This window comes from Pygocentrus nattereri, chromosome 11 (genome assembly GCF_015220715.1).
Source record: "Pygocentrus nattereri isolate fPygNat1 chromosome 11, fPygNat1.pri, whole genome shotgun sequence".
NCBI classification, from domain to species: domain Eukaryota; kingdom Metazoa; phylum Chordata; class Actinopteri; order Characiformes; family Serrasalmidae; genus Pygocentrus; species Pygocentrus nattereri.
Window position 1 is genome coordinate 21,684,861 of NC_051221.1, and position 14,985 is coordinate 21,699,845.

Consider the following 14,985-nt stretch of genomic DNA (forward strand, 5'->3'; position numbering starts at 1 on the left):
GGGGGAAACAAACAGAGAGAAAGAGAGGAGGAAACAGACAGAGAGAGGGAAACAGAGAGAAAGAGAGAGGGAAACACAGAGAAAGAAAGAAACAGAGGGAAACAGAGAAAGAGGGGGAAACAGAAAGAAAGAGAGAGGGAAACAGAGAGAAAGAGAGGGGGAAACAGAGAGAGGGAAACAGAGAGAAAGAGAGGGGGAAACAGAGAGAGGGAAACAGAGAAAGAGAGGGGGAAACAGACAGAGAGAGGGAAACAGAGAGAGAAAGAGAGGGGCAAACAGACAGAGAGAGGGATACACACAGACAGAGGGAAACAGACAGAGAGAGGGAAACAGGCAGAGAGAGGGAAACAAACAGAGAAAGAGAGAGGGAAACAGACAGAGAGAGGGAAACAGAGAGAAAGAGGGGGAAACAGACAGAGAGAGGGAAACAGAGAAAGAGAGGGAAACAGAGAGAAAGAGAGGCAGAGAGAGAAAGAGAGGGAAACAGAGAGAGAAAGGGAAACAGAGAGAGTGAAACAGACAGAGAGAGTGAAACAGACAGAGAGAGGGAAACAGAGAAAGAGAGGGAAACAGAGAGAAAGAGAGGCAGAGAGAGAAAGAGAGGGAAACAGAGAGAGAAAGGGAAACAGAGAGAGTGAAACAGACAGAGAGAGGGAAACAGAGAAAGAGAGGGAAACATAGGGAGAGGGAAACAGAGAGAAAGAGAGGCGGAGACAGAGAGAGGGAAATAGAGAGAGAAAGAGAGGGAAACAGAGAGAAAGAGAGGCGGAGACAGAGAGAGAAAGAGAGGCGGAGACAGAGAGAGGGAAACAGAGAGAGAAAGAGAGGGAAACAAAGAGAGAAAGAGAGGGAAACAAAGAGAAAGGGAAACAGAGAGAGTGAAACAGACAGAGAGAGGGAAACAGAGAAAGAGAGGGAAACAGAGAGAGAAAGAGGGAAACAGAGAGAGAAAGAGGGAAACAGAGAGAAAGAGAGGGAAACAGAGAGAGAAAGAGGGAAACAGAGAGAGAAAGAGAGGGAAACAGAGAGAGAAAGAGGGAAACAGAGAGAGAAAGAGAGGGAAACAGAGAGAGAAAGAGGGAAACAGAGAGAAAGAGAGGGAAACAGAGAGAGAAAGAGAGGGAAACAGAGAGAGAAAGAGAGGGAAACAGAGAGAAAGAGGGAAACAGAGAGAGAAAGAGGGAAACAGAGAGAGAAAGAGAGGGAAACAGAGAGAGAAAGAGAGGGAAACAGAGAGAAAGAGGGAAACAGAGAGAGAAAGAGAGGGAAACAGAGAGAGAAAGAGAGGGAAACAGAGAGAGAAAGAGGGAAACAGAGCGAGAAAGAGGGAAACAGAGCGAGAAAGAGGGAAACAGAGAGAGAAAGAGAGGGAAACAGAGAGAGAAAGAGAGGGAAACAGAGAGAGAAAGAGAGAAACAGAGAGAGAAAGAGAGGGAAACAGAGAGAGAAAGAGGGAAACAGAGCGAGAAAGAGGGAAACAGAGAGAGAAAGAGAGGGAAACAGAGAGAGAAAGAGAGGGAAACAGAGCGAGAAAGAGGGAAACAGAGAGAGAAAGAGAGGGAAACAGAGAGAGAAAGAGAGGGAAACAGAGAGAGAAAGAGAGGGAAACAGAGAGAGGAGGAACAGATTCTGACAGTTTGAGTTGAGAGCGCTTCTTGGTTTCGGTTACACGGCTGCTGTGAGCTCTGTTATCAATTTTTGAACATTTGCCGTTTCTCGCCCCTTTCTGCCCACCAGAGAGTGGGGGGATTGGTTTCAGGGGGCGTGCGTATGTGTGTGCGCGCGCGCGTGTGAGAAAGGGAGAAAGGTTTTTATCGGACCTGCAGGCTCCTCAGTGCCATCCCCAGATTACAGCAGTGGAGAGAGTTTGATTGACAGAGTCTGGCCTAAGCTGGCCTCGGGGGACCGGCGGGGATTTGCACTGACTGCTCAGACTTCTATTACCCTTACTGTTCTCCCGCGCCAGGGCCGAGCGCGCCACACGCCGAAAAAGCCCCTCTCTGCATAATTTAATGGATCACCCTCTATCTTTCTCGGGCTTTCTTTCTCTCTTTTTTTCCCTGTCGTCGGCAGGAGGGGGCTTCCATTGTTCCCCGTAAAGGTTAACGAGGGATGTACGCGCGAGTTTATCCACGAAGCCTCGTTTATATGATAATTGAAGAAATGCTACAGGGGAGTTCACAATACTCCAGATCTCATTTGTTTATTAAACACAAACGCGAATAAAAGAGGAGAGAGGAGAACCGAAATGAATTTATGTCAAAGGCCGTCAGCACCAACGTGCCAAACCACAAAACACCAAGAACAGGAGAAGTTAGCCATGTTAACTGGGGACTCAGACCTGAAGGGGCACCAGGTCAGATGGGACCCTGTCAGGGGAACAAGTCATAGGCCCTGGAAGATTTTTCATTTTTCATATTCAGTGTCCCACCTACATTTAAATGTCTGAACCTAAACCTATACGAGGTCCAAAACCACATACTACCATACTAATTAGTATGTCAAATGTAGAAGAAATGTAGCAACCTTTAGAAGTCCATTCATCTGTATAGTGTATATATAGTACAGTAGTATGCAGTTTTGGACACAGCCCTAGTGTCCCATTTTATTTGATAGGCCATAGTACAGTACAGTGCAATGCACTTTCATTCACTAGTCCATGGACTTCTTCAGGCACACATACATGTCTCTTACTTTAGGCTGGCAGGCTGGGAGGTCTTTTGCACATGATTTGTAGTTCTACACTACATTTTTCATGTTTTAGACATGGCTTGCTTATTTTCTAGTTCTCTTGCTTATCTGGGTCTGACCATCGCTCATATGCTGTGGTTTGTCTCTGTATGAATGTGCCTGTGTTTAACCTAAGTGCCTTTTTGATGACTTCTGGGAGTGCTCAATAAACAAGACTTTGCACGTGCATCCTGTCTCTGAACCCCACGCCTTACAGAAAGTAAATTATTAGAGGATTAAAAGAGAAAATGGAACTCCTAGCAGCTCTGAGAGAGCTGGTATACCATTGAAACTGCCACCATCAGATAAACAGCACAAGTTCCTCTTTTGCTTCAGATCTGAAAAAATCCACAGGTGTTTCTGTCCATCCTTCCACTGTGAGAAGACAACTCAGCACTATGAGTCTGAATGGATGTGAAGCTATCAAAAAGCGGTTACTGAGATAAGAAAATAGACAAAAAAAGAAAATCTGCACTAGAACACAAACTGGAAATCTGAGATGTACAATAAGGTTTTATGGACTGATGAGTATAAACTTGTTGAGATTATTTGGTATCTCAGAAGCAGAAAACCAACAGTGGAGGTGTGTAAAAATATCCTTGTACACTTCTTTAAAAAATAATAAAAAGAGTTTCCTGTGAAGAATAGAATCAGTAATAAAGACAGGATACTGAATAAATACTGAAAAGCATATGTTTATTTTATGTAGTTTCCTGTTAAATATGTTTTCTGCTGGCATTAAAAATAATTCATATTTAATGGCATTTTGACAGGAGGCTGAACAGATAAAAGGGAGTCGCTGACTTTTTCATAGTACTGCACCTCCATTTACCCCACAGCTATCACTGATGAAAATCATTCATCTCAAGTACAGGAGAAGTGGAGAGCTACAAAACAGCATATACAATTCAGCAGGAGTCTTTCTACTGAGATATGTAGTCAATGTGAAGCAGTAATCGTAATGAGCTTTCCATACTGTGAGCTGATTAGCAAGCCATAGAAAGTATTTACTGTTTGGAAAGGGCATCAATTGCTAAGATTTTAGGGTTCACTCATTCCCTCACCCCTCCAGAAGCTCGTCTGACAAACTTGATCTAATACAGTATAACACAACAGCCCCCAACGTGCCCTCAGGGATTCCCCCTAGGGGAAATGGTGAGGTTAGATTGACGAAGCCATGTTAAAATGAGTTCGGAAGCAGGCAATGTCCTCTGAGCAAGCTCAGTGTTTTCATTCGATGATAGGTTGGGATGGTGGGAGGGAGAAGTAGAACATAAAATTACTGGTTAATATCAGTTTCTCACCCGCTGGTGCGTAGTGATGTAATCAAAACTCAAAAGATGTCTTAAAAGCAGGCAAATGTCATTCTATTTTGAAGTAAAGTCGACTGAACAGCAGTTAAGCTTGGACTGGATGAAAGAAAAAGCCAGTTCCTAAAACACTGATTACTAAAATAATTCCATCTCTAGAAAATCACATAAAATGGACATTATCCATCATTTATATTTTAATAAAAGAAAAGCATTTTACAACATACAACACATTCTTTACATTGATTACAACATAATTGGTGTGTTATTAATGGCAAATGTTTTACCAGATTGAATAAAGTGTGGGCTTACCTGATAAACTAATCTTGAACAATGCCTATTTATCTCAGCACCAGATATAAAGCTTTATATCCAAATCCAATACTAGTTCAGAATTTAATTTAATACGGTCTATTTAATTAGGCCGCCAACCTTTGAGGGATGATACCGTGCCATTGATTAAATCAGGGAATTTTCATGAGTGTAGCTTTAATCCAATGGAGGAGAGCATAATGTTGGCCTGTAAGATGGTGTAGTTTCCATAATATGTGAGAACACTGCTCTCTGCTGGACTGTAGTGGAAATGCAGGTACCAGAAAGAAAAAAAACATTTCCCAAGGCCTAGTTCCTCTGATATAGCCTTTAAAAACAGCCTGAACCTAGGAGAATCCAATTTCTTTCTAATGATGGAATACTACTTTTTCCTTCAAAAAGCCGAGCAAATCCAGAGGCTAGCGGCCGGATCTGTATCAGTTTATTATACATTAAATATGACTCATTGAAATAATGGCATAAAAAAAAAGTACTTTGATCTGGGAATCACCACGCTGAGTGAAGTTCAGTAAGGGGTTAGAACAGTGGTCACTCACACATGCACTCACAAACCAAGAGCTTCTCTCTCACTCACATTCACACACACACATACCAGTCACTTACACAGAGAGTGCCTCTTTCAACTCTTTTAAAATGACATTCATTTTAAACAACAAACAAAATTGAAGCACAATTTACAAAATATCCATCTTTCAGTATCACAACTGTACAAAGGTTGTTAAAATACATTTTACTATTGGCACACCAAAAACAGAAGGGGGGGCAGGAAAACAAGAGAAAGAAGAGAAAGAAGAGAGAACACAGACATTTCCACACTCTCTACGGCTAATTTGATTACAGTGCTATTAAGTTACCTTATTTTAAAGGGAAAGAGGTAACAAAACTTTAAAATACCCTTTACCTGCATTAACATTGCATAATAATGTTTTTATCCTGATTTTTGTTTGTGTTAGCCTCCTTCAGATGCAGCATTAGCAATAAATCAGACAATTTCACTCATGTAATATAATGGGTATAAGCAAAAAGGATTATCAATGATTAAGGACCCATGGTATTAGAAAAAAAAAAAACAGATGAACTCAAAACCAAAAGAAGGCAACATTGTTTTTAACCTCTACTGCTTCTGAAATGTCATTTTACGGTATGTATTGCCATTAATGTTCACGTCAGCCTTTCAGGTTTTAAATGAACCGTGAAAGGCAGCCCTGTAGAACCAATTCTGGAAAGACTTTGAAAAAGTAGACTACACGCCATACGTTCACTCATTCACCCAGTCTCAGAAAACATGCAGTTGATGACAGATAAAAGAAGTTAGCAACTAGAGTTGTGAGTTGGGCTTCTGCAAAGCAAGTGTGAATATCTTTATGGCAGCACTTTTAGACAAGGCATTTGGTTGGTCTATTTGCCCGCCCCCTGCAAAAGTATATTTGCATCAGTAGATACATAATCGTCATAATTTGTTACTAGTGGTTGATATCTTAATATCCTCCTCAGAGAGAAAAGAGAAACACATCTTACTCTATCCAGAGGCTGTTTGGCTGGGCACAAAAGGGTAAATCTTAAAATCTTAACTAAAACATCCTCTGCCTCTAAGAGAGGAGCATTCAGAAGCCTCAGCTGGTTCAAAACTTCATTAGAAATTCTATAACCACAAACCTCAATGGAAAGCCTGACAAACCAACATTCTAAACAGATTTTTACTCTACCATTTCACCCTTTATTCTAGTTCTTATTGTCAGTCTCTAAGCTCAATATCAAAATGAGATCAACATGTGGAAAGTCATTAAACTACCCAACACTGTGAAAGAACATGATGTCAGCACGTTACAGACCCAACGGGTAAAACTTCCCAACTCTGACAACATTGGCTGTTTAATACAGTATTTTTTTTTTTTTTTAATCTCCTTAAATTTCCCCAGGAGATTACACAAAAGAACAGCATGCAAATGAAACAGGTCATCAAGGTTAAGTGATTACCACCCACATACCATCAAAGGCTTAGATGTGGACTTGGTCTACAATGGAAGTTCACATGCAACTCTGTGACATCCCAATACAGGGACTCGCATCTTCTGTTACATACTGGTGGAGATATCAAAATTCACCCCAGTGTTGGTCCGAGTTAAGGATGCGTCGATATGATGAGATTATAATGGATGCCCTATTTTACAAACAACCAAATCAGAGAGGTTTTCCAAATTATGGAATCCATTAAACAACACTATAAAAAAAAAAACAAAAGATCAAAAGGGTGCAGAAAACTAAGCCGTCATGGTTTGTCAAACCATCACTAGCACAATTATTAAACGTAAAATTTCACTGCATGTCTTGCAACGCGCAAAAGTTCTCATCACAGCCCTAGCCTCACATCATACTTATGCACTTATTTCCATGAAGCAAAGAACTGTATGTGCTGCCAGTGCATTGCCTTTTGCTTTTTTCCTGTGTTTTCCTTCTTAATGAAATCCTTCATGAATATCTTGGGGATTTCCAGCCTTTCAGGGAAAAATAAACCTAACAGAAAACAAAATTAGAATATTGACTGTGACATTATATAATCACATTTTACAGTATATGGTAATGCAGGACCAACACTTTGGGGCAACTGGCACCAGACAAGAAAAAGCTTATTTGTTTGTAAGATAACAAATGAAGGAAAATGGGAATCCATTGTGTATGTTGAAGAGGCTAATAATTTAGTGTAATGTACAAAATGCAGTTCTTTAATATTTCAGCTGTTCAGAGTCGATACTGAAACGGAGGTGTTATTCACATTAGTATACACTTTGTCTTGGACTTCTTTTTTTTCTTCTTGCCTTCCTTGCTCATCTTCTCCTTGTGCTTTCGGATTTCCCGGACCAATGTGTAAAAGGCGTCATCAACACCCTTAAAATGGAAAGAAAGCGATGTAAATATGCATACACAAACAACACAGCAGATTGCACTGTTGGCACCACAATTCACCAGAAAGAGAAAAATCAAAACCGCAGAGCTACAGGAGCCATTACTCTCAGCTCCAGGCAGAAGTTGCCCAGCTATGCTGATCTAGAATCAGCTGCAAGAAATCCTAACTTTGCTAAAAAGAGAAATTGCAGCACTCATCAGATCAGCTTACTCGGGCAGGTTCTACCTCTCTCCTCAGCAGAGCCCCCATTGATTGGTTGAGGTAAGGTGTGTCCCAGCAGCCAGCTGCTGGAGAAACCCAAAGGAGGGCGAGAGAGGGCTGGCTCAGCCCAAACTTACCCCTCTTACATCACAACACATTTTTTAAGCTGGATGCAGCGTGGCGTCTTTTCTTCTTTGCTGAGTTTTTTCAGTCGGTATTGCCTGATCTCCCGGACCAGAGTGTAAAAGGCATCCTCCACTCTCTGTAGCGCAAAACACAACTCCCTTCAATGTTAGGGGATGCTTAGGTGCTGTTACAGAAAGGCAGTCAGATGGAATAAGTGGTGGTGGTGGCGGCAGGGCTGATTTAGGCTCAAGTATGACACCAGGGTCCATTAAATGTTCTTATGAAAGAGAATTATCTACAGTGACTTTTCACTTGTGTGTTTCAGTAGTAAATAATTAGAAAATATATTAATTATAAAGATTAATAAATGAAAATATAATAAGCTATTTCAATATTAATCATGAACAGCAAATTAAATCAGGGTGCAGTCAAAAAAAACGTTTCACGGTTCTAGGATTAGAGACATTAAAAAATTATATTTAAGCAGGTGATCAAGGGGATTTCTAGAGAAATCAAACAAAGCAACACCCAGTTAACCATTAAATCATCACTACAGCTTGCAGTTATATGCAAAAATCACAGGTTGTTGATTTTCAAAGTAACAGCAAGTCAACATTCTACAGATCTAACAAATCTAAATGTGATATGTTTCTGCCAGCTTTAGCACACATTTTCTCTTAAAAGACTGAAGAAAAAAAAAAAAAAAAAAAGTACCATAACTTATGCATAGGCCATGTCATATTTTTGTGCCAATATGTAAAGTTTGGTAACTAAACAGTAATACCCTTTACAGAGAACCCACTTGTGCATATGTTCACTTTTTTCAATTATTTTACTTAGAAAACCAACAAATCATAATTTGACGAGGGGTGCCCATACTGAATAGTTCAATAGAGAGAGTAAAGAGCATTTTAATGTGATTTAAGATTTTGTGATGTCAGGGTGCACATGTGGCCATGACTGGTAGTATAGAGGTTGAAAGAGACTGAATCAGTAGTTTAAATTATGTCCTCAGCACCATAAGGAGTTGTGATTTGAGCACTGCAGAGAGACACAGAGAGGGGATGTCAGAAGGGCTCAACATCAGAGTACCCAGACAGCAGCAGACCTACTGAACACTTCCCCTGCACCAATCTATTCAGTGATCCACATGGTACCCTTTTCTCATCAAACAATTAAACGTAAACAATACCGTTATACAGGAGTACTCAAGAAGGGCCGCAGAGCCGACAGGTATTACTTTAAACGCTGCCCGATTCCACTAATGAGATCTTTTTAAAAAAAAAAAAAATCAGGGCCAATCAGGTGTTGCGGCCATCATGATTAAAATACAACTTGAACCAATTGGATTAGTGATGGAATGGTTTGCAACGCATGAAGCAATACATGAAGACTGAGCAGAGTACCACTGACGTAAATAACTGAAAAAGGAAAAACAAAACCTGGCACAGCAACCAAATTTTCCCTCTGAAAAAAATAAATAACCAATGTTCTGTCATACTGCAACAAATAGCACACACACACACACACACACACACACACACACACACACACACACACACACACACACGATTTCAATATTGTTCAAACATGAATTACCCTGCTGCTTAAAGTTGCAATGTGTGAGAATATGATATAAACATATTTAAAGGTTCAACAGTACAAATCAAGAGAAACCAAGAGGTATGGTTGAATGTAGTTTCCTAGTGGGCTCCTATCTAGGCATCTTACAGAGTCTTCTGTATACAGTCATACGCAAAATTTGAATAACCCCTGTCAAACAGCATGGTTTGTTGATTTTACCAAAAAAAGAAATTCAACATAATGTATACTCCATAGAGGATGTGTGAAAGTAAAACTTATTTTCACTTAGAAAATCAACAAAAGGTCTCATTTGACTAGGAGTGCACAAACCTTTGCGTGTGACTGTATTCAATGATACAGTACTTGAAATTTTGAAAAAAAAAAAAAAAAAACATTCTCTGACATATCAATTTGCATAATATTGGAACTGCCATAACTACTGAACAACACTTTGCAGAAATTCCAGTGATCCTGGACTGAAAATAAGCTGTGAATGTTTCACTGAATCAACTGAAATTTATATCTGCCACTGCAGTTTCAAACTACTGAAGTGAATGTTTGGTCAAACATTCTGACAAAGCAAAAAAAAAAACAAACAACCAACACACACACACACACACACACACACACACACACACACACACACACACACACACACACACACACACACACAATAACAGCATTATGACAAACTGGACAAGAGCTGCACCGGAGTAAGAATTTTACAAAAGTTGCTATAGGATCTACAGTGACACAGATTAGTCATCAGCATGTTAATATTTACAAAGATTATAATTCTTTCAAATACATTTTAGCGTAGTCCTTCAAACTTCAGTTTTGAATAAAATATAATTGTGTTACCCTGTAATTTGCTTACTTAAATTGTCCTCAGCATCCTCACATCCAGCATTAAGAACAGCTGTTTTAGTAATATTTCAAACACAGGATTTAAAAGTAAATTCATCAAGCAGCCATTTGAAAGCGAGTTAAGAATCCTCCTCCAATTGCCTGAGCTTCATTTAAAAACCTATTAATCCTACCTCAACACTCGAGACTTTTGCTTTTCTAAATTGCTTCAGGGAACTGCTTTGCAACAAAAACATTATATTTACGCATTCTGCAGCTGACAGTGTGGTGTACCTGTCTTGTTTTTGCTGAGGTCTCGATGAAGGGAATTCCATAGCTGCGTGCTAAATCCTGAGCCTGCTTAGTATCCACCGTGCGGGACGGCAGGTCACACTTATTGCCCACTAGCACCATGGGGACGTCCTCAGAGTCCTTCACTCTCTTAATCTGCTCTCTGCAAAACCACAAACAAAACACAACATGGTAAACTGAGGGAGGTGCACAGGGGAGTCTACTAATCACATGACTGCTTCTTTTCTCCAATGAAGAGCCGATACAGGTGGAAAGAAAACAAAAACACAAGAGGAACATGTTATCCAATTAAGTGTCGTGTATTGCTTATCCCTCTATTGCCCTCACCTGTAGTGGTGAATGTCCTCAAAAGATTTGGTGTTATTAATGGCAAAGACACAGAGGAAGCCCTCTCCTGTCCTCATATACTGGTCCCTCATGGCGCTGTACTCCTCCTGACCTGCTGTGTCCAGGATGTCCAGTAGGCATGTCTCTCCATCAATCACCACCTGCTTCCTGTAGGAGTCCTACACAGGTATAATGCATATGATGAATAATTGTCATTTTACACATAGCTATGGCTAACAAATATTAGTGTCTGAGTAATTACTTAATATTTTGAAATGTCTGGGAGTTTTTTTAAAAATAAACAATAAATCTGGACTTCAATGACAGGTAATAAACAAGCATAGGCTTTCAGGAATTCCAGAATATCTTAAGCATTACAGAAAAACTACTCCACATACAACGAAACTTGGAAGAGGTCAACAAATTATACATAATACATATCACAATTCACACAAACACATACAAACACATACATTTGTTTTTAATGGAGTAATCATGACTGGCCCATTGCTATGCTAATACAAAATGCTAGTGTTGACTTAACACAGCTGTATGTGAACCTGTACAGTATCTATCATGCTTTTAGTCAGACAAAGATGTAATATATATTCACACAGTAATAAAACTGGTAATACATTTTCAATTATTGCTTAGTTTCATAGAGCATCCTTGAGTTATTTAACTTCAAAGGTTAATTTTAGAATGCAAAAAACAGCAAACTGGCACTCAATCACTTAGCTACTGAATCTAAAGTCCAGACACATGTGCCACCAGACTGTTAATGCCAGACCAGGAAGTTAGGAGGCAGTGGCTGAAACCAGAAAAACCAGATCACGTTTTTTTTTCTTTTCTTTTAAACGCAGCACTTTTGTGGATGGTGGCATTTTTTTAGAGGAGTTTCATAGGGGACCTATGGCATAAAAAGTCTCCATGTCCCCATATAAGTACACAGATAGACAGACGTACAGACTGACTGACTGACTTTACCTCTATGGTTGGGTCGTATTCGTCCACAAAATGATTCTGGATGAGTTGAATGGTGAGAGCACTTTTGCCCACGCCTCCAGCTCCCACCACCACCAGCTTATACTCAGTCATTCTTCACCTGGATCAAACAGAGAACAAAAAACACAGAACACAGTCAGTGGGTCAGATTCACATTTACCCTAATGCTTGTCTAAGTCCTAATCAGGTTCTTTTTTCTTTTTTTTTTTAAATCACCAAGTTAACTGGTTCACAATAGGTTACATTATATGAAGACATGAGGCCAGCTCCAGTAATTTTCTTTCCTTTGAATACATTACATCTTCTCTGTCACACACTGTTAAAATGCTGAGGTGTGCAGATTCACAGTCTAGCTCCAAACAATGCCCATGGAACAGTGTACAAGGCAACGCAATGACTTTAGCAATCATAATTACAGTGCTTAAATTTCAGTCGTGAAAAGAAGTCTTAATCTGGGGAGTTATTCTCATACAGGTGAATTTTTATTGTCTGTGAGTCACTCCAACGCAAACAGAGGCCTGGACTAGAAAACTAGTCACAACACTGTCTAAGACACTGGTTGTCTGTACATATCGGATTGCTAACGTGGGCTGAATTTAGAAAGAAAAAAAAAGAAATGTGCATAGCTTGCACATATTTAATTACTACACATTGATTAATTTAATTTGTAGCACATAATGCATAGCAATTTATGACTTAACTTTTACAGATAGACCCAAGCCAATCTATATCTGGAAAACCATTACGTCTATTAGGAAAGCGACACTAAGCTCATGGAAAGGAGCCACAGTGTCAGTGTGTATGAATACAGCACCATCCTTACATCGCAGGCCTGGCACAGGTTACCATTGTGAAAACAGGCCGTAACTCCCAGCGCTCGGTTCCCTCGGGCTTCTCTGCAGCCGTAGCTAAAAGGCTAAAAGGGTTAAACACGACAATTTCGGCCACAGTCTTCTTTTAACTTGCTTAACATTACAGGGCACGTTATTAACGCTTACACTGCACAGCAGCTCTTCAAAACTAACATAAATGCTGCAGCGTTTTAGGAATGCTGTAAATTCCGGGCAGCACGGTTGAAGTTAAAGCCACCACTCCTGTGGCTCCTATGGCCCCTTTCCAGGCGAAGACGAGACAAACAAGCAGATAAAGAAAAAAAAAAAAAAACTAGAGCTGCCAGTGTTGAGGGTTAGTTATGAGGTTGAAGGAGTTTCACCGCCATACCGCATTGGGCTGCAGTGCAGTGCAGGGCCCAGACCTACCTGCCTGCCTGCCTGCCTGCCTCACTGACTCCTTCTTTTTCTCTACTACGGTGGCTATATGTTAAACAACGACAATAACAATATAGCTAATACTTCCCGTTATAGGAGCACTAAAAGCAGGTAAACGCGGTGTACGCCGGTCACCGCGATAATCGGCAGTGTTTCTGTAAAAACAGCTGAACGTTACCTTCGGCGTTTTAAGTTCCGCGTCCACGAATTAGCCACAGAAGTCGAGTGTAGCCTACAGTCCACTCCTCACGGCCGAGCCTGCCATGTTTCTACGTTTTTAAGGTTAATTTGGCGCTGTACGGCTGTCGAACATCTACCGCACTCTCACATTAGCTAGCCCGGTCATTCCGCGCTGGGGGAGACGTGTTTTATTCCTCCGGCTCGGCTCTGCTGGGCCCGGCCTGCTGCTGCTGCCTGCTCTGCTCTCGACCGACGGACGGAGCTTTAGCTCTTCACACAAATATGGGCGGATACGGTGTGGCTGAGCGCAGCAGCGCTAAGATCACTTACCCAGGGAGCAGTGCACACACGGGGGTTTTCTTTCTGTCTGTCTGCCGGTTTCGGTACTTCGTAACTGCTGCTGGCTGGACGATGAAGCCTAAAACGAGTACATGACGGGCTTCTTTCGAGCCTCAGCTTGCATCTTTCATTGTGCTCGCTTCCTTACGGGCAAACTGTGGCTATAAACAGTCCAGATCGATAGAGGCGACGAGCGAGCTATAGAACAGGGCGTTATCAATTCATAAGAAGGTGGCTTTTTTCAAGGTTTTCTGGTGTTACTGACAAAAAATCAGCACGTTAAATCACAATGGGCTTGCTAGTGTCACGTAACCTAAATGAAGTACAGAAAAAGTCAGCACAGTGTTGTAACCGGCTTTTGACAAGCTCCATTGAAAGCAGCAGCAGGGTGCTGAGAGTCTCCGAGTTTAAATAGGCCCTAAATATAACCGGGACGTGACGGAGAGACGTCAGCTCCAAGACGCGATCTGATTGGCCGAGCTCTCTGTCAGTCATCAGGACGCTGAACCGATTAGTGACTGTGCTGGGCTGGATGGGCTCCGCCTGCAGAGTTTATTAGCTGGACGGATGATGCTTACATTTTTTCAAAATTAGTAGACGGGCTATTTCCAGCTGTGATTGTGCTGTCAGTGATGTGTCTCTGTCAGTCTGAGGAAGGCATGCAGTCTGTCTCGTTGCTTCTTGTTAAAGAAGTACGAGGGGAAAAAATCTGTTTCGTCTCCAGCAATGTACTTTGGCCCTTCTGTCGCATTGCTGGACTTTATTTGGAGATGTGTCTACTTGAAGCACAGGCTTCAAATTTGAACATCCACAGTTTATTTAAGCAAATCACGCACATCCAACACACACACGCGCGCGCGCGCTCTAAAAGTCTAACATTTTCTACATTTTAACTTCTACACGTTTTTTGTCATTGATTTTTGTTTGTTTTTTGTTTACTTATTTTATTGTTCATTTTTAAAATTGGACAGTCCGTCTTCTGTTCATGCAAATGTACCATAAAACATATACATGCTGTATATCTGCAGATCTAAACGATGAAATTGGTTGTACGGCGTTACTTTTATTTTTCAAATATCCACGGCAGTTCCTGCCTGAGCCACACGGTGTCAGTATAAGTATTTATTTGAATTGAATTTCGTTGAATTGATGCGTTTTCTGTGCATCTCTCAAATCTTAGCATGATCATTTACACACACACTAACACACACACACACATGTGTGGACGCAGTAAATACTGATCGATTTTATAGTGTTCAGTTGTCAAAGTTTTCTTTATACTTTATGTAAAATACATATATTTTCTTCTATTTTTCCTGAAAAAAAGGTTCTGCAAGCATTGTCTCATTGATATCTTCTCATATTTCAGCCTTTTTTTACTAATATTGGTTATATTGAGAAATACAAAAACAGACAAATTACTGTTCCAGTCTTTTTAAAGGGCACACATCCTACATATATTTTTCTAACTGAAATCCACCATTTGTGTTGTTTTATGTACCAAAATCAGTTATCATTT

The 14,985-nt window shown here is 40.6% G+C and overlaps 1 protein-coding gene across 3 annotated transcripts; it reads right to left on the reverse strand.

The window, feature by feature from the left end:
* Positions 1-4,224: 4,224 nt before the first annotated feature.
* On the reverse strand, positions 4,225-13,864 carry kras (v-Ki-ras2 Kirsten rat sarcoma viral oncogene homolog). Of its 3 annotated transcripts, none has more exons than XM_017700125.2 (6): positions 13,458-13,864; positions 11,662-11,779; positions 10,675-10,853; positions 10,330-10,489; positions 7,617-7,741; positions 4,225-7,259 (listed from the first exon to the last, which is right to left on the reverse strand). In XM_017700125.2, exons 2-5 carry the CDS (start codon positions 11,770-11,772, stop codon positions 7,622-7,624), a joined length of 570 nt encoding a protein of 189 aa, XP_017555614.1. In that variant the 5' UTR covers positions 11,773-11,779; positions 13,458-13,864; the 3' UTR covers positions 4,225-7,259; positions 7,617-7,621. The 3 variants fall into 3 exon arrangements, with proteins under 3 accessions (XP_017555614.1, XP_017555615.1, XP_017555617.1); XM_017700126.2 differs by lacking the exon at positions 13,458-13,864 and adding an exon at positions 13,126-13,409; XM_017700128.2 differs by lacking the exon at positions 7,617-7,741 and having other exon boundaries at positions 13,458-13,863.
* Positions 13,865-14,985: the final 1,121 nt, after the last annotated feature.